Source organism: Crocodylus siamensis, chromosome 13 (genome assembly GCF_052110815.1).
Source record: "Crocodylus siamensis isolate JL-2025a chromosome 13, ASM5211081v1, whole genome shotgun sequence".
In the NCBI taxonomy this organism is placed as follows: Eukaryota; Metazoa; Chordata; order Crocodylia; family Crocodylidae; genus Crocodylus; species Crocodylus siamensis.
In genome coordinates this window covers 3991587-4010373 of record NC_143407.1, presented here as the reverse complement: position 1 = coordinate 4010373, position 18787 = coordinate 3991587, and the positions used below count along the sequence as shown (strand labels likewise).

Sequence of the window (18787 nt, the reverse complement as noted above, 5' to 3'; positions counted from 1 at the left end):
CTCTGTGCTCAGCTGTCTGCGGATGCATCCAGGGATGCTCCCAGCCTCACGGGGAGGCCTAGCTCGTGTTTGCAGAGCACCTTGTTGTTCAGATGAAAGGGGTACGCAAGTTTAGATCCCAAGGCTGCAGCGTAATGTTTGTCAAGCTGTCATGTTTGCCTCCCAGCAGATGGGCTCTTTGCTGCCCTTGTCCAGCACAGTTCCCCTTCCTGTTCTCTGCCTGCTGGACGTAGGGGAAATCCTCTTTATTTGGAAGAGAGAACTGCACCTCCCGTCTTTCAAAACCTCTCGGTGCCAGCTTGGAGGAAGCGCTGCTGCGTTGCCTGAAACGTCACTGTGCTGTGTCGTGTGTTTTAAAGAAAAGTATTGCAGATTAAAGGGTACGCAGCGTGCTCCTATGAATATTAATTTACTCAAGTGGGGATGAAAGCCTTTTAATTAGGGAGTCTTTTACTTAACATGGATATGATCAAGCCTTTACAATAGCTGCCGTTGTGTGCTGTTACACCAGTGGCTATGTCTGAGACTGCTTGGTTTATCGGCCCAAGCGAGTGGGTTGAACCGAGCAAGGAGAAACCCCAGTTTGATGGCTTGATCAAAGGACTGGGGAATCTGGACTCATGGGTTGTGCTCCTTCTTATGCCACCGACTTAGGCCATGGTCCTGGGCGAGTCCCAGCCAAGACTTCAAAAGAAACCTCTGGCTTCTGGATCCCCAGCTGGAGGCATCTTGGACCTAAGTTTCGGGGGGATGTATTGAGTTCTTACAAATCCCCCCAGGCTTCAGGGCACCGGCAAGTCCATTTGCTTTGCCCAGCCAACCCTGGGTGTCTCCAGCGGGGCATCCAAATCCAGTGGCTGCCTTTTTAAATTTTCCCTGTGCCTCAGTTTCTTCACCTTTGCAAGGTGCAACACACGCCTCCTTCGGCTGTTGTAAGGATTAAAATGAATAGAGCTCCTCAAGGCCCTTGGATGGAAGAAGCTATGTTTAGGCAAAGTCTCATTCAGGGTGGGTGTGAATTACCTGGACCTGAGCATATATCAGGGGTGTCTGAACCCTGGATTTTGCAGCTGGCTGTCCCGTCGGGGTCACAGGTAGTTCAGGGTCTTGTGGAACAAGAAAAGCTCTTGCTGAGGCAGGCATTGGTCTGAGGGCAGACGTCTTGGCCTTTACTTTCCTGGCCCTGCATCGAAGGATTGTGGGCTTGCACAAGGCAGTCTGGACTTTGCGGCATAACATCATTGCTTTGTTGAAGCACCTGTTCAGTTGAGATGCCACATAGGGGACCCTCGTGCCCATGTACTGTATTGTGTGGACTTGAACTCCAGGTCTGGAGGATACTGGATCCCCAGCAATCATGGGAAAGGCTTTGTTCCTATTAAAAAAGCCACGTGCACAGTCCTGGGTGCCTTAGATAGGGAAGAGACCACGCTCTCAGGAACAAAACTGGGTTTTTGTTTTAGTGCTTTTGCAGCTGCATATTATCCAGCATTTGGAAGAGCTAATATGCATCTCTAAGCAGAGCCAGAAAGAGCTCTGAGATAATTATGGTCTCTTTTGAATCTTCTACTGTGATATTTTAGTTTGCTGCGTTTATGCAGATTTACTGCAATAGCAGGCAGTAAAAGCGATAAATATTTTGTGCTTTGCAGAAAAAATATCCAGTTGTCAGTCTCTCGCTGGGGATGTGTTTTGTTTTGGTTTTTTGGGTTTTTTCCTCTGGTGTGGGGTGATACGTGTTTGCTTGGTTGGTGTGGTGACCTCTCTGGAATTTTATGTAGCGTAAAAAGTAAACCGGGCTGTTTTGCAATAGTTAAAAATTAAAAGGATTACTTGGGTCAGGAACAGTTGCAGGATGGTCTCAGCTGCACATAGCAAAACCCCAGTCAAGTGGCAGTTTGGAAAGAAGATGGGAGAACAATTTACTAAATTGAGGCCAACAAATAAATGGGTTTCTACCAAACGAACTGACGAGTGAAGGATGTGGAATACCAGCTGTCCTGCATTGTAGTTGTCACTAACAGTATTTGTGTGCAACCAAAAGGGCAAGTTTGAAACCACCATTTTCTGCCGTGTGCTGGGGAACCTCTGTTGAAACGGGCACGTTAATATTTTACAGTAAAGCAGGTCCAAGAAAAACTCACTCTGTAAATACTTTGTTACGGTGTGTTAGGGGGTCATTTTCATTGTATCTGAGACCATTTGACACTTCCAGTATCCTATCCAAGGGTGTTCCCAGGCTGAATCAGATGACAGATTTATGCAGAAGGCAGATTTATGGTTTAGATGCACGCTGCAGCTGCTGCAGCCTGGCACTGGACATGCTGATACTTAACAACTCAGTTCCTAAATTGTTATAATGCTAAGCGTTTCCCAGCTGGGGATGGCTCTCAAAATGCCTCACAAAGGTGGACTGGTCTCAGTCTGTCTTGAGGTAGGTACGTGGTCCCATTATTGTAGTGTCCGACTGCCTGAGTTTTTGATGTATTCAGCCTCGCCTCTCCTGCGTGGTGCAAAAAAGCTGTTAGCCCTGTTTACACGTGGGCAACTGAGGCACGGAGGGACTTGAGAGTGTCTGCACCGACAGCTGGGGCTGTGTTGCTCTTGTCTCGTTAGAAGGGCTGGCTGCTGTGCATCAGGAAGCGTAGCGAGGACGAGAAACTTCAGGTATCCTGCCAGGTAAACCACCCAACAGGGGATTCACGGTGTTCACCTCGCTTCGCTGCTTGGTGGTAAACCCGGCAAGCGCCTTGCCTCCACCCACGATGCCATAGCACGACAGCCACACATTATCTCTCAGCAGGAAACAATACCTTTGTGTCCATAAAAACAAAAGCTTTCGCAACTTGGCCACAGTCCTGCAGGAGATCAGAGGTGGAGCTGGGAACAGCATCTCCCCGTTCCAGGCTAACGCTCTGTCCCCTGGACAGTATTGCCCGGGCTGGGCAGACGGTGAAGCTACAGGGCAGACGTTTGCCCGGCATTGCCCTAGGAGTCCTGACTGCCCAGCAGCTGTTCTAAAAGAGCTGATGCAGGAAGGCCTAAAGCAGGCCGTGTTACGTGCAGGTGCTGTCGAGGTTCAAAAGGAGTTGATCAGAGTTTTGCAATTAAGCCAAAACCCAGATGTTTTTGCTCTCGCACGCTCACCTCTTGCAGGCTGTAGCGGTAAGGGGCGTGCAGAGTTCACCAAACACTTCTGCTGTAAGGCACCGCGCGATGCTGTGGGCTGCAGGTTCCTGTGTCCGGTGGAACTGTGCGACTGTCCAGTCCGCGCCCCGCTGCCAGGGCTTCGTGTCGGATCGGGAGGAAAGCATTAATGAAGAGCGAAGCAGGAAACCCCACCTGTGCTGGAGCAGTAGAATAATAAATGCAGGTTTCTCGTGGGCTGGGTGGGCTGAGCGCCACTGATTTTTCTGCTTTCGTAGAGAATTTTGTGACCGGGTGAGGTGCTCTCTCTCCCGTTCAGGGAAAGCGGGGCCTGGGGGCTGCCGCCGCCACAGGTCTTGCCATCCCCCGTTCTCTCTTTCCCCCACCAATCTGAGAAACCAGCTTAGCAAATAAAGTATGTCTGAACCTGTGCTGTGCTGTGCTGTGCTTGGGAGGAGGGCTGCGGTGCTGATATTGGTCTCGTTTGAAAATACAGGACTGGTAGCAGGAAGTCCTGGACTGTGTTCCCAACGCTGCTTCTGGTTTTGGGCTTTCGGTAATGCGCTGGAAGCCAGAAATGCTTTTCCGGTGTCAGCCCTCCCAGCAAATGGGCTTGGTACGTTAACTGGAGCTGGTTTATGTTCTGCACTGACCGACCCCATCCCTTCCATCGTGGAGCTGCTCGATAACGTTTTGTGATGGCTCTGCCTCTCCTTCGGAGCTCAGCCAGCAGCCGCTCCACGTGAGTTGACCTTGGCATCCACTCGCAGTGCCACGGCCTTCATTGTGATGTGGAATCCGCGGAGCAGACGGGCCTTCTGGTTTCAAGCAGCCAGAAGAGCATACCATACTGAATGAGCTGCTGACCTGTGCTTGGCCCTGGTTGCGTGTGCCTAGGAACCGGAGCCCGCAGCGCCTTCCCTGGGAAGAGCGTTGGTCGGAGAACCTCAAGTCTTGTCTGCGCAAAAAAGAAAATACCCATATTTCTTGTCTCTCAAAACGCTCCATATAGGAAAAAGTAAAAAGAAATAGCTCTGCTCTGGGTTTTCTTGCTTTGGCTGTTTTCCAGAGGTTGTAGCAGTGCAATTATAAAATTGCTTCCTGATAGCTTAGCATCCCTGATTATGGATGAAATGACTGCCTGCTCCCAAAGAAGAGTGCTCAGTGTCCTATACGTATCTGACCCAGCCGGTTTCTTGTTTTCCTGTTTAATTACGGTTTTCCGGAGGTTGTGGGCATGTTAATGGGATCTCCCCATCCCAAATCCCTCCTGGAGATGCACCGTCAGGGTGTGTTGTCTCTAGTTCACTTGCTTTTCTCCTAGTCTGCTAGCATGCTTGGGAAGAAAGGGTGCGCTCCTCATGGCTCTGCTTGCGCGGATTCTGATGGCAGATAAAAGTTTAGGGTATCTGCTAAGGCATCACAAATCTGTGCACAAAAAAGAGCTTGCTGCAGTGTTTGCCCACCAAATAGTGCGCACGGTTCCAGTGCTGTTTATGGAAACCAGTTTATCCTTCAGACTTCTTTGAGCAACTCCGGTGCCTAGACAATGCTCCCAGACTTTTGTTCATTGTAAAGCGTAACTTCAAGTTCTGCGACTGTTTCACTGGTATCTCTTGCCCCAGGATATGGGGCACCTTGGGAATGCCAGCAGTAGCTTCAAGGTGCCTATGAGAGACCAAGGATGTAGTACCGCTGTTTTGTGTGCGAGTAAACTGGGCTCAGAGGCGTGATTTGCTACAGACTGCGGTAGTGTTGACACTAGCACAAAGAGTACAGCGTGGGGGTCCTGACTCCTAGTTTTTCAATACCTCCCCCCTAGTGAGTTCCAGGAACTTGACTTCATTGACACTACGCGGACATGGTTCTCAGTCTGGCTTGCGTGTACATTTGCATCCTTTGCCCCGGGAAATGTGACTGTAAACAGCCAATATTGGACCAGCTGTACAGTTAGGAGAGCTGTTGGTTGGGCTTTCAGGCATCAAGTGCCCTTCCTCAGGTCTGAGCTGCCCAGCAGGTCTCCAGCTGTACAGGGGATCCAGGAAAAGATGCCACCAAAAAAAATCCTTACCATGGGCATGTTCTGGACCGCCACAGCAACAAGACTCCAGCTGTGCTGCAACAACCAGTTGGGTGTCTGACAGCCAACTTGTATATGCACGTTAGGGTCTGATCTCTGCGTGGGGGTGGTTTACCTGGGTAGGTGTGCAAGTGAGTGTGTGTACTTCCTTTACCATTGCCCTTCTGTAATACTAAATGCTGGCTTCTGTGACTTTTTTTTTTTTTTAAATTTAACCTCCAGCAGAAACCTGATTCATTGAATTTCTCCCCCCCCCCCGCTCCCCGAGAGCCAGCCATTGTTATTTCAAATTCATCCCTCACTTGTGCTTTGCTGTTTCCTGTCTAGATTGCAGATACACCTGCCATCAGGAGTGCAGGAGCCTCATCCAGCTGGACTGCAGCCAGCCGGGCGAGCAACCTCAGAACAAGGCCTCCCCAGAAAATACCCTGACGCAAGACTACAGCCAGGTAGGGATTTGAAACGGGGTGGGTGTTGGGCTGCCCACGGGAGAAGAGGGTGTATGGAGCCTTATAGAGGACGACGGAGACCTGTGCTTTTCTGGCAAACGGAGGCAGTGCTGTGATGAGAAATGACAGCGTGGCCTTGTCTTCTCCTTCAGTGGTGATTTAGATTTCATTAAGGCTTAAAGTACCTACCAATAAATTGCTGTCTCTTTACATTTCAGAGGCCTCTTCTTTTGCCTCCATGAGGGGAGGGCATGAGTTTTTAGCATCTTGGTTCAGGTTTTACTGGATTTGCCAGAGGGGTCAATTCATTGGTCCATCAGATGGCACCAAAACCCAGTAACCAGTACCTGATGCTTCTGAGCAGTCCTGGGAACAGAAAGCTGATGACAAAGCGGTGGAGCGGTACAGGGCTGCCACCTGGGCGGCATGTGATGGGGATCACGAAAGGCGATTCTCTCAGCCTGTGCATGCTATAGCTACCCGTGCGTCTTAGTGGTAATAAAAGGATCTGGCACTTCAAAAATGCAGTTTTCATTAAAGCTGTTTAATGAAAGGGGCCTGAGGTGCAGCATCTCTCCAAAGACGCAAGGCATCACCATGGAGATGACAGTCCTCTTGGCTGTGTATTAGCGCAGGTGTTGGAGGAAGGCATGTATGTAACCTGCATTGCTCTGCCTGTTCCTGGAGAGAACGTGTTACCAGCTCGTAGCGGTGCTTCGGGATGGGAAACGAAGGCAGGGTCCATGTACAGCTCACATCTGGCTGAATGCAGTTCACCCAAGATGGATTATTTTTTAGGACCCCCCACAAGAGATACTTTACTTTTCACTGAGGATGTCCAAAATGATCTAGATGGGCATCTTCCATTGCTATTAATGGAGGGTGAGGGCCAGTCCTCAGGACTGCTCTCAAAATCTCAACCTTTTTCTCTGGCAGAAAGTGCTGTGAGCTTGCTAATGGACAGGCCCACGATAGCTCAGGATGAAAAGGGGCAGTGATGCATCTAGTTTAGTAAAGTGCTGCAGTGGCACGGCTCAGACCTTCAAGGGGAATGCTTTGATGTTGAAAATGAACTCTCCCTCAGCACCTTGCTGAGTCTGAGCCAGGCACCACGGGAACAGCTAGGGATGACCTTTACAAGCTTTGTCGTCTTTGCTTCTGGACTCGCCCCCTGCCAAACCAGTGGTGACCAACAATGTTACAACCCTTCCAACAGTCGGATTTATCCTACAGTGAAAATCAGCCTTCGGCTGGCTTTGTGCAGGACGTTAATGTCAAGTGACAGCAGCAAAGCTGCCATAGAAAAGTCTTTGCCTGGATAGTAGGATGGCATCTGGACAGCTCGATATTCAAAGAGGAGCCTAGATCGCACTGAGTTTTGCGTGCCATCTGGCTGCCAGCGTGCCAGTGCAGTGGGGCAAGGGCAGAGTGGTGGAAGGGAACGTGACCGCAAATGCACAGGTCCCAGAGCTGCGTTGGCGAGGGACCCCAGGCGGGGTGTGAGCTACCAAGTCAGGGAAGGAACAGGTTTGTAATCCTTGTGTCGGTTCAATGCCCAGCCCGCTTTTAATGCTTAATATTTGAGCGTATGAACAAAGGGAGGCCTGAAGGAAGGGTATCTGCCCACACACCCTTCTGAGCAGACCCTTGATTAAAAACCTTTGGCTTTTTCAGGTAGGTGCCAGCCTTGCATTCCTGTTCAGTATGATGTCCTGGTTAAAGTCCCTGGCTGCGGCGGGTCCTCTGCTGCTTTGCTCGCGCAAGAGAAAGGTCATCACTGAGCAGGACAGCAGTTGGGCAGACCTCTGGGATGGGAGGCAGTGTGTTTGCCTACGCTGCCACGGACAAGGTCTGGTGATAAAGCTGCCGTGCGCCTAGCACGGGGCAGAGATCTTTGCCACCGCAGCATGCGTGTTTCCAAACCAGATACGAACAGGAGATGCACAGGGCCGAGCTGTTGAACCTGACTGAGCCGGTTCATGCTGGAGTCGGCCCTGTTGGGTGAGTTGCTGCCTGTTGCCCAAGTAAATTTAATGAACTGTCTAATACGCGCAGCTCCACTGGCTCCATCCGTTAGAGGGCAGATGGACTCAATTGTTTGTCTTCAAGCTGGGAAAAGGAAATGAGGTTCTGCTGCAGCTCTGTGTTTGAAGCTGCAGCAGTTCAGTCCTAGCTGTGATCTGAATGATTGTGGATCTGCTGCTCTTCCCTGGGAGTATCGCTACCCTGCGGACAATGTGGCACAGTGAGGTACCCAAGCCAGCTCCGGGACTGGAAGAAGCCTGCCTGGGAGCTCGGCACTACTCTGCAGAGTGAACTGGCCCACGTGGAGCTCCAGGCTGCTAAGGCCAGGGGGTTTCCAGGATCTCACTCAGGTATTTGTGCTGCACCGCAGTCTGCAGTGTAGTAGACATACCCCAAGCCTCAGACCCTCACGCTCACGGTGCAGTTGGATAAGACTCGCATGCTGGTGCTTGTGCCATATGTGTGGTACAGAGGGTGGTTAAAGCTGCTCATCAGGGACTTTTCTGCTAAATAACAAACTGCTAATTAGACAGCGAAGCCCCAGGGCAAGCTTGTGCATGGCTGAGCCTTGTGGCTTGGAAGGCAAGACAGCAGTGTCACTAGCCTTGCTGGCAACTCAGATTTGTAGGAAGGAGATGCTTTCTGGTTGAGGAAGCCTCAGTGTTGAATTCATCCCTGTGATTTCGGCAGCAAAAGGGTTTTTAAAGGGCCTGGTGGCAGCTGCAAGGCACTGCACCCCGTTGAGTGACAGCAGGACTTGATTTCAGCTTACTGAAGCCCTGCAGTTGGGGCCCTGTTGTGCAAGGTGCTGCACAAACAAACTATAAAGGAGCAAGGGACTGAATGCTTCCTTTACCGTGGACTTATTTCAGTATTCAGTTAAGCTGCTTCTTAAAGGACAGACCTCATCACGCCAGCCCTGGTAAGGAGGTCATCTGACACACCTTGCAGGAGCATTTCCTAAGAGAGCCGGAGGCACTGCCAGTGATAGGAATCCATCGAGGGCTGGCTGGGTGGGGATGGGGCCAACCTGAAGTACGGGTGGGCACACAGGTTCCCCTCCAGCTTCTGGTGGATCTTGGTTACAAGTGCAAGGCCATTTGGATGCCTAATTAAGGAAAGGGGGGGATATCTTTAATTGGAAAGGGAGCATGGTTCTGCCCTGGAGGAAGAGCTCCTTGGTGGGACATTACGGCAGCTTTTGGGCAGAACATAGGTCTGAGAATTGAGAGAGCTTGTGGTATATGTGCCGGCTCACCCCTTACCTCTCTGAGGTCAGCAGGCAAGTTGGGATGAGCTGTAGGCAAACTAGGCTGTTGGGCAGACTTGGCTTTTAAAACTTTAAGGTCCACATTTAGACCTAGCTTGCTCTTGTTCCTGGTCCTTACTTGCATGACACTAGCATCCAGAGATACCAGCTGAAATCGGAGTCCCATGGCAGTCGGTACCATACAGATGCCTAGACAGAGTTGATGCCCTACAGAGTCTCGTAGATGGGGCAGATGGGCAAAATTATTCAGATGACCATACAAGTTGCTTTAAGATGCCCTCACTCTGGGGTCAAGGCTGGTGTTGACAGAATAACCCATTTACTGGCTGCTAGTGCAGTATAAGGCATGCTGAGAGCTCAAGGTCTGTGGCTTAAATGTCTTAGGGTGTAAAATGCTGCATCAGAGGTGTGGGAGCAAGCTTAAGAGTTAAAGGAAAAGCAGGTGACAAGGAAATTGCTTCTGTTCTTTCTGGGTTTTCTGCCGGTCTCCTTTCAGAGCGGCAGGATAGCTCTGAGGCTCCCTCCCCAGCACAGCCACGGGCCCCCGACGGGGCTGTCACTCGGCCTTGGTTCTGCAGAATGACAAATGTTTTCCCTCCCGGTGTCGCTGGGGGGAGCTGGGTAGTAAGCGATCGGGCAGTTGTAGGCGTCTGCAGTGCCAGGCGAGGGCTGTAGGCAGCCGTGGAGGAGGAGCAGAAGCACGGTGGGGCCCGGGCAGTTTGGGAGCACAGCAGGTGGCTAGAGAAATTCGGAGCTGATTCCACCAGCATTCCCAGCATCAAAGGAGAATGATCCCGTGCTGTGACTGACTTCAGCTGCGGCTCAGCCGCAGTTGCAAGTACTCCGTGGACTGCTCTCAAAAGCTGTCACCTAAACTTGCTGCGTTGCTTGGGACTGATTCAAGGTACGCTGTCTAGAGAGGAGTGTCCCCCCCTCTCTCCCGGGGCAGCATGTCTGAACCAAACAGATTCCTTGTGGGACTAGCCCACGCTTCTCACCCAGAGGCAGAGTAAAAGGCAGCCTGTGCTGTGCAGGAGAGTCGGTGTTGTCATTTGCGTTTTATACATGCGGACACTGAGGCAGAGAGAGGGGAAGCCGCCATCACGAGCTGTGGAGCACATGGCACATACCCTCCGGCTCGGGTCAGACTAGATGGACATGCTGGCCCGAACATCTACGAAGCGACTCGCCCAAGGGTCAGCGGTGTTGGAGCCCCAAACAAAGCTCAGGCTTCCTGAATTCAAGTGCAGTGGACACGCTGGGTATTTATGAACTGGTCTGTGGCCGCCGGGTCCATGCTGCGGGTGCCTTGCTTTGCAGCCTCTGAGCCCAGCCTCGTCCCAGTGTCCTCCGTGGTTCCTGGCACCCTCGTAAAACAGAGATGCTCTAGTCTGCTGCAGCCCCAGCTCCAGTGGGCGAATCTCATCCGACGACAGTAAATTCATTTTACAAACGCCAGCACTAGGGAGCACGCGTGTGATTTCGGAGGTGTCCTGCGGCGCGGCCCCGAGAGCCTCGGTGAGACAGTCACAGGGACGGACAGACGGGCAGACTTGACTGATGAAATCCCGGCTTCTCGGAGGTTTTAGCTGAGCCGTTTTAAACCCCGGTGGGATGGAACTTGGCAGGCGAGTTATCAGCATGGACGTGATGATTTATCACCGGGCAGAGAAGGCCGTATGATCAATGGCAAATCCATTCACAAAAAAAATGGCATGGTTTCGTCCGCTGGCTCTTTACATTTGCTAACCTGCTGCTAGGACCGTGGCTGAATATTTCCAGCAGGTTTTTCCCTTCTATGACTGGCACCTTTTTGGCATTTCCTTCCTGTAGCAGTCATGTGATGGAGATCATACTTGTTACCTGCTCCTAAGCTAGGCTTGCAAAACAGCAAAGAGCAAGACGCGTCTTCTACATCCAGCACTCATTTTCCCCTCTCTCTGTGTTGTTTTCCAGGAAAAGCAGGCTGGTGAGCTTGGGAGGAGGTGGCTGTTCTCATGCCAGGAAAGTGTGGATTGAGGGGGTAGGGGAGAAGAGCAATGGGAAGAGTGAAGTGTGGGGGAGAGAGTGATTTATGATGAAAGGTTAAAAGTGCCAAGTACGTTTAGTGTGACTAAACAACAGGTGTAGGAGAACAGGCTTGATAAGCACCTGTCCCCAATCCCAGGGCACGTAAGCCCCAAGGAAGGGAAGAAATACTGAGAGTGACGTAAGGGTGCGTGAATGCCATTACTAGGATGAAACTAAAAAACAAAGGAACTTCTCTTTTCTGGGTTTTTTGTGCTGCGGCCTTTTGCTGTAGTTTCTGAGCGCCTTCGGTGGAAAATAAGTAGCAGTTCTGGTTGACTTTGCACGTTGTCTGGCATTTCTTCCTTTTCAGGATCAAAACTGCTCTGGGTAGGAGAGAGGATGGAAGTGGATTGTTTTAAGACTTGTTTATTTATTTATTTAAATAGGGGCTTAGAGGGATAGGTTTGATTTAAAGCTGAATATCAGAGGAAACTGCAAAGTAGTAGGCTGGGAAATGCTTTCCAAAGGGAAGTGCCAGAAACTGTCATTGTTTGGTGCATTTAAAAACTAACTTTCATTTTTTGGTGCATTTACAGCTGAACCGAATAAAGCATTGGGGGAATAAATAGCAAGGGGTTAATCTGGCGTTGGCTTCAGAGATGGGTTCATTGGGATCCCAAAGGCCTTTTTAATTGCTGCATACTCTGGGTGCTGTGCAGTGCACTTACCCCTTCAGAAGAAACACAAATGTCCATTCCTGCACGTAACATAATGGGGTTAGACCTCTGCTAAGTGGATTCATCTGTATACAGGGCGAGATGGGCAGGAGAGCGGTGTGATAATCTGTAATTATCAACTCCCGTTCTGCCAACTGTCTACAGCAACCAGGAACCCATTAATGCCGATATCAAGTTCAGCCCATGCAAGCGGGGATTGAAAATCCAGCCAGGACAGTGTGACATCTCCACTCCCACTTCAAACCGCCACTTGCAACTCGGAAGCGATCGGTAGTATTTTGCAGACAGCCAGGGCACTGGGCCTGCCTGTTCTCAGCCCCTTTTGACATACCCATGCAAAACTGTAAACAGGGAATGCGCACAGTAAAAAGATGTTATGTTGTTTTTGGTGGCTTTGCAAGCAACAAATGCTAGAAAATGGCTGGTCGTTCGGGCTTTCTGCTGAGCTGGGTTTCATTTGGGGAGACATGTGTGGAGTGGGGTATTTACTGGATTAACTACTGAAAAGAAATGCTGCAGGGATGGCAGGTAGGGAGAACTGGGACTCTTCCAAATGTTGCCAGCATTGGAACGGATCGCTTCCAAACGCCTGGCTTTTGTTGTTGTTTTTCCCATAAACTGGCCGTGAAAGCTGTAAATCTTCATAGTAGGAAACAGTTTTCACTGACCTTATCAGTCATTTAAAATGAGGAAAGCAAACCTCAGGATGCAGAGCTGTGAGTGGGTGGATGGTCTTTGTAAGGCAGACCTGAAAGTCTCCTAATCCCAGTTCTGTCCTTGCTCTGAGTGCAGTTCAGCTCTTTCCAGACAGCTGGCACAAGGCTTGTACACCAGGTAAACCAGTCTCTCTCCTCCTTTATATACTCAAGGCCCCCCTCAGGCGAAGCGCCGTAGTTCTCAGTCTTTTCTTAATTATGGAAAAATAATTGAATTGCATGTAACTTGTTTCTCTGAGGACAAAAAATTCAGGAAGATCACAACGGGGCGTGGTATGTTTGACCCTGTGGATTCCTATCTGAGAGCTCAGGGTTTATCTTGTAGATTGGGTATGGGTGTTCACATGGGGATAATGTTTGGTGACCCTCCAACACCCTCAGAAGTATCTTGCAGTGCTCCGGTTGGGGCTCATTAAGCTAAACCTTCAGAAGTTCACCACCTGAACTTGTCACCCTGCACCTTAGTTTCAGCCAAAATAGTTAAGACCTTTTATGCAAACTGTCGCATCACTTTATTCTGGTTTTTTTTTTTTTGGTCGGAAAACCCTTGCCTAGTAATTGCACTGAATTCGACAAAATACACACATCGGGGTGGGAAAGCGGGGTTGGATTTAGACCCAACTTACTGGGAGCTAGTATTTTTGCTGTTTTGTTCTCCTCTCCTCCTTTCAAGTTATGCATTAAAATAAGACTCTCCAAGCAGAACCTCTACTGAGCCGTGAATGATTTTAATAGCAGGGAGAAGCCCTGCATATATGCTCTGGTATCTATTTCAAACGTATCAGTGTTCCCACCCACTCAGCACGTGTATTAGAAAGGCTTGTTTCATCTTCAGGGTGACAAAACAACCAATGCATTATTGATGGCCCTTATAATAAACACAGAGTCCGCACATCGTGGCAATTCATCATCCTGACACTTCCTTGTTGCGTCCCCGCAGCCCGGCCCCCGGGGGTGGAGCTGTCTGTGCCAAGGCAGCAGGCACCCGTCTTGACAGCTTCAGCAAATGGAAATCTTTAAACTAGATCAAACTGTCACTCTGAAATTAGAATTTGTACCTTCTACCCGCTCGTTAAGGACTTTGCACCAGCAGAACTGTGCGCCGTGCTTTTCCTTAATTGCTCCCAGGGAAATAGCTAATCCATTCTGCACCTAAAGCAGTAGGACTCGTGAAAAGCATGCGAATCCCTCGGAGAGAAGTGTTCTGTGTATCAATCATCCTTGGAAGAGAGCAGTGCCGTTGTCCGTACCGCATGTTGTCGGGAATGGCTGATGATGTTGTTAGCTGGTGGTCTCTCAGCATTATTGTATACAAGGCGGTAGGAGAAAATGGATGAGCTCTGCGGCTCGAATGGTATGGGAGAGGGGGGGTAGGGAAGCAGGGGGAACTGTAGCAGTAAGCCTCAGTCTTTCCACAGCCCCCAGGGATGTATCTTCAGAGTATTGTCTAATAAGTGGGGAGACAGGGGGGGCGTTTCAAGAATTAGCCCATTATCAAAAAGGGCTAGGAAAGGATTAAAGGATGTCTCTGAGTTAGATGCCCAAATCTACTTCCAAGGCTAAACCCTGAGGGTTGGGCATACAACTGGAATCAAACCTGGGTTTCTGGTTGTCATAGGCGTTGTTTTTGGGAAGAGAGAGGCATGTGGAAGTGAAAAGATGATTCCCCCCCCCCCCCCGATTAAAGTGCCAACAACTAAGAGGGAGTTATTGTCAGCCAGGGTTTGCGGGGGGGGAGGCATTTTGGCAGCACATGTTCCAAACTGGGGGATCCCTAAAACTAACGCACGGTTGGCTCAGTTAAAAGGGAATAACTATGGTGATCAAATGTAATGGAGTGACAGAAGTCTAAGGGGCAGCGGCTGTTAATATATGGTTAAGCATTATTATTATATACGACATCAAGCACTGATATTTTGGGCTTGATCCAGCCCAGGACTTAAGCATGTGTTAGACAGCCGTCCAAGAGTGTACCCATAGAGAGAGATCCTGGCTTCATTGATGTTAATGGCAAAACTTCCATTGATTTCTGTAGGGCCAGGGTCTCAGAGTTGACTACAGTGGAGATAGCAGTGTACTCGGTTAGCTATGTGTGCAAGTGCTTGTAGCACTGAAGCTTTTGAGTGTGAGTGTGTGTGTGTGTACACGTGTGTATTGGCTCAGGGACCAGACCTTTATATACAGTTGTAGAGCTCCTGGTCCTGACTCTGACTGGGGCCTCTGCCTGCAGCTGTAACGCGACTGATACTGAAATGGGTGTCGTAGGCTTCCCCATGTCTTTTCTGTACCCGTTGTTTGTAGACGGTGCTGATCTCTTCCAGTGAAGGCCGCAATTGCTGTATATCTTTTGCCATCGTCTCGTAGCCATGATATAGGTCGTGCCTTTCCAAAGCTGGGCATTGGTGTATTCTCCAAGTCCACTGAAGGATAGGCATCGTCCAGGCCCCGCGATGGCTCTCTGCGCAGATGACTCTTTTGCCCCGGGGGGTAGTGCGTGGCCCTTTGTGTGCTGTCATGAACAATGTTGTTTCACCATTCCCATCGTCTAGCCTGGCACTGGCCCGATCTCTCGTGTAGTACAGTTTTTTTTACAATTTTCTCTGCTAAAGGGAGCATGAATGCTCCTCAGAACACACAGCATTTTTATTTCACTCATCTTTAAGGAAATGCCTGAAGGAGGGATTTCTTTTTGCTTTTTTTCAGGTTTTTTTTTTTTCTCTTTTTTCAGAGGAGCCAGCCAAGCATAACTGTTCCATAGGATTCAATTAGTCTATAAGGTGCACCTCTTACCCTCCTTTCTCCCTTAGGAGATGTGTTTTAATAGGAGCAAAGCTACCTCTGCTCTTCTTTGCCATTGCCCCTATCTCTTTGGGCATACTGCAAAGCTGACCGTCTTACCCTGGCTTGGGCTTTGTCATTGCAGAGTTGCCCACTTGGTGAGTGATTCATCTTTGCCCACTTGAAATGGAAAACAAGTTGCTCAGGTGCCATAGCAACGAGTGCCACAGAAGTAATTTGTAGGATAGAAAACGTCGTCTGCGTATCATGAGAAGGGGTGAAGTGAAATGCCCAGCCAAGTCCTTGCACTTGGTAGTTCTGCAGCTGAACCCATGTCAATGATCACCGTCTTTATGAGGATCGCGGCGCCCTTTAAGTCTGTGATTTGAGCAAGGCTGGGTGCTTCATGAAGCAGGCGGTGGTATCTGCCTCTCTGCATCTGCAAAATGCAAAGCGGCTCGCTTAGAGTCCCGCAGCCAGTCGGCAGGGAAGTTGGAACCGGGACCGAGGAGTCCTTATTCCCAGCTCCTCCACTTCTCTAGCAAACCGCAGCACCAGTGAGAAATGCGTCTGGAGAGGAACGGGGCTTGATCTTTCATGTAAGGGGGTGTCTGTTACATGCATAAAAAAATTACTTGAGATAAAAATGAGCATCTTCAATTGACAGTGGTGTCTGTGAATGTATTGAATGGTGAACATGGATAATCTCCAAGCTGGGGAAAACAGTGCTGAGTTAGGGCCTTATCCAGCGTCGGCTTGTGTGGGGGTTGAATTGGGCCCGTATTGAGCGAGAAATATGGAAGCCCCAGAAATGGTAGAGGGGAGGAAAGGAAAAAAGCACGTGCCCCGGTGGTGAAACTTCTGTGACTCCAGAACAAATCCGGAGAAGAACGGTGTTCCCTTACTTGCCTACTTGCCCCCCCTCCTGCCCTGGGCGTTACTCCCTGAAGAATTGCTTTGTAATATTTGCAGAATCCCATCTTTGCTACGTTGGTATTTCTACTCTTTCACTACCGAGAGATCTTCTAGTTGCAGGGATCTTTCTAGTATAATGGTGTGTCACTAGCTCTGCCAGGCCAGACTTTCCAGATGAGTGAGAATGACACCTGTTGCCCATCTTTCTTGCATCCAGAAAGGCCTGATGTGAAGTGCTGACCCCTTCTATTCCTACTGGCTTCAGTGGCCAGTCCTAATGAGAGCAAGTGTCTGTTCAGTGGAAGCAGCAGATCAGGATTATAGAATTTACCGTTGCAGGGCTCCATATAGACCATCATAGTCTTTAAAAGTAGGGGAGAAGAGGCTTTTTCAAACAAGCCATCAAAACACCAGGCGTTACCTGAAGTGACCCGCACTGCAGTGGGCCGATGGGGAAAGGAGGGCAGACTGAATAGCTCTCCTAATAGGCTCATGCTGGTTCTAGCGTTTGTGATTGCATGAATTGTAGAAAGAAAGGGGTTGCAAGGTGATGGCATGAATGTGCAGTACTGTTGCACCTAGACTCTTGCTGAAGCTAAGGAATTGTTTGAAGGAATTGGGAAGAAATGCCTGTACCATGACAGTAGCTGACAACCTGGAAGACCTAACCTGATGAGCTGAATGGTGCTTTCGAAGGTTATAATCAAAACTGCCTCATTTTTCTGTCAGCTTTGCTGAAATCCTCCCAACGGTTCTAAAATTAGCTGCAGAGCACAGAAGCATGGAGTGATTCCTGCATTTAAGATGTCGGTAGGCTGTCTATCTATCTATCTATCGCCCACTACCAGTCTGTCTGTGACTTGGTAGCACCTACCAGCCCCAACGAGGGACTGGGACCCCCTTTCGCTAAGCCCCTGATCCGCCTAGTCTCCATCTAATGATTCCTGTGGCGTAGGATGTTTAAATTGTAGCTGAGAGAAGCTAAGTTCTCCTGGACTTATTTCCAATTAGAGCACAGGTGAGCTAAAACACCCGAGGACACCTACCTAGAGAGCGCTGATGACCAGGCTTTGATAGTAGTGACTGCTGACTTGCTATGTGCACAGTGCCTTTCAGAAAGGTGGTGGTGGATACCTGAAAGCCAGGGGGGGCACGTCTCAGCTGCGTATGTAGGTGTTCACTGCCCCATGGCCTTCATTGTGATTTTTTTGCCCCAGGGTGACTGTGCCCTAGAGATACTGAAAGCCCAGGGCAGTTGAGATGAACGCAGAAACTGGGTGAGAAATCTTGTAAGAGGAAGTGGCTCCTCTTCTCCTCCGTATGAACCGAGAGCAGGCAGGAAGGGGGGTGGGGGGGAGGGAGGTGATGCTGTTCTGGCAGCCAGCTCCACAGCGCTTGCAGACAGGAGATTAAACCACAGATGGTGAGTGAGTTTGAGAGTGAAGAGCAGAAGAAACTTGCTCAGATCCAACCCCCTCCGTGTTCTCTGGCAGCCTTTGCAGAGGCAGGTGGGTGGATGAGGAAAGGGAAGGGTTACCTAGCAAGGCCATTTTAAAAGAGAAATCTCTCACTTAACACTGGATAAGGAGCCGAAGGAGCTGTTGCGAGTAAGAACCGGTGAAGCTGAGGACATAAAATTGTGTTGGTTGCTGAATGTACAGGAACTGGATTGGGAAATCCCACTGCCACTGCAGTCAGCAGGAATCCGATGGTTACCTGTCCCTCCGGCTCATGGCCGAGCCCCACGCTTTCTGAGGGTCTCGCCTCCGCCGCTGGTAGATGACCCTTGGCAGCAGCATGAGCAGCGGGTACTGTAGCTGGGATGAAGAACTGGAGGACTGTTTCTTCACAGCCAAGACCTCGTTCTCCAGGAGCGCACAAAACAAAACCCTCGTGAAGGTAATGCCTTTAAAACTACAGGAGGGGATGAAGGGGAGAGAATTTCCCCCTAGCAAGCTGCAAAGCGAGTGCCGGCATGCATGCACAGCTGGCTGCAGATGCTGGCAGGAATGGCTGGCAGTTGCAGGCAGGATCCCCTTCTACTGTCCAGGGGGAGTGGGGTTTACTTCTCTCGCTGCCTGATGGTGGAGGTGGGGCGTGTTACCGTACCTATCCTGCAGCCTTTTTGTCCATATTGGGATGCACCTTTCCCCTTCCAGTCCGCTTCCTGGCTCTCCAGAATCCAGCTGGAACCTCTCCAGGAGTTTGGGAAGAGCCCCGTGCTCACAGCTGCTTAGTACCCGTTTGCTGCCCTCCTACCCCTTGACGGAGACGTGTCCCCCGCCCCCCCTTTGTGGCACCGGGGTATGCCACGGATCATGTTTCTGAGCAATCCTCCTTAAAGGCATGTTAAGGAGGCAGCGGGGCTGTAGAGTCAACGGGCCAAATTCACCTCTGGTTCAGCTCTTGAGATCTCCGACCGTGGATTAATTTGGCATGTTCGTGCGTGTCAAAAAGAGACAGAGTTTGACGGGTGAGCGATTTACCCCCAGGGCACAATTCCTGTAATACTGATGGGGTATATGTCTGCTTTGTATTGGTAAGGACTTCATATTGTTCCTTTAGTGGATTTCTGTTCACTAACCGGACCTGGGCACAAAAAGAGAAGGAAGAAGAACAATTACGGAAGTAGAGGTTTTACATAGAAAAAAAAAATATTT

The 18787-nt window shown here is 49.9% G+C and overlaps 1 protein-coding gene across 6 annotated transcripts in view; it reads left to right on the top strand.

Annotated features, from left to right (window-relative positions):
* Positions 1–18787, top strand: part of RASSF5 (Ras association domain family member 5) — a 79979-nt gene that overhangs the window by 23676 nt on the left and 37516 nt on the right. For 2 of the 6 annotated variants that reach the window (XM_090025001.1, XM_090025000.1), the window contains exon 2: positions 5555–5676. In XM_090025001.1, the coding sequence (XP_089881127.1) occupies positions 5555–5676 (122 nt within the window). Of the gene's footprint in view, positions 1–5554; positions 5677–7945; positions 8052–10921; positions 10941–17538; positions 18027–18484; positions 18601–18787 lie in introns of those variants that run through there. The other 4 variants (XM_090025006.1, XM_090025004.1, XM_090025002.1 and 1 more) reach the window with 4 other exon arrangements.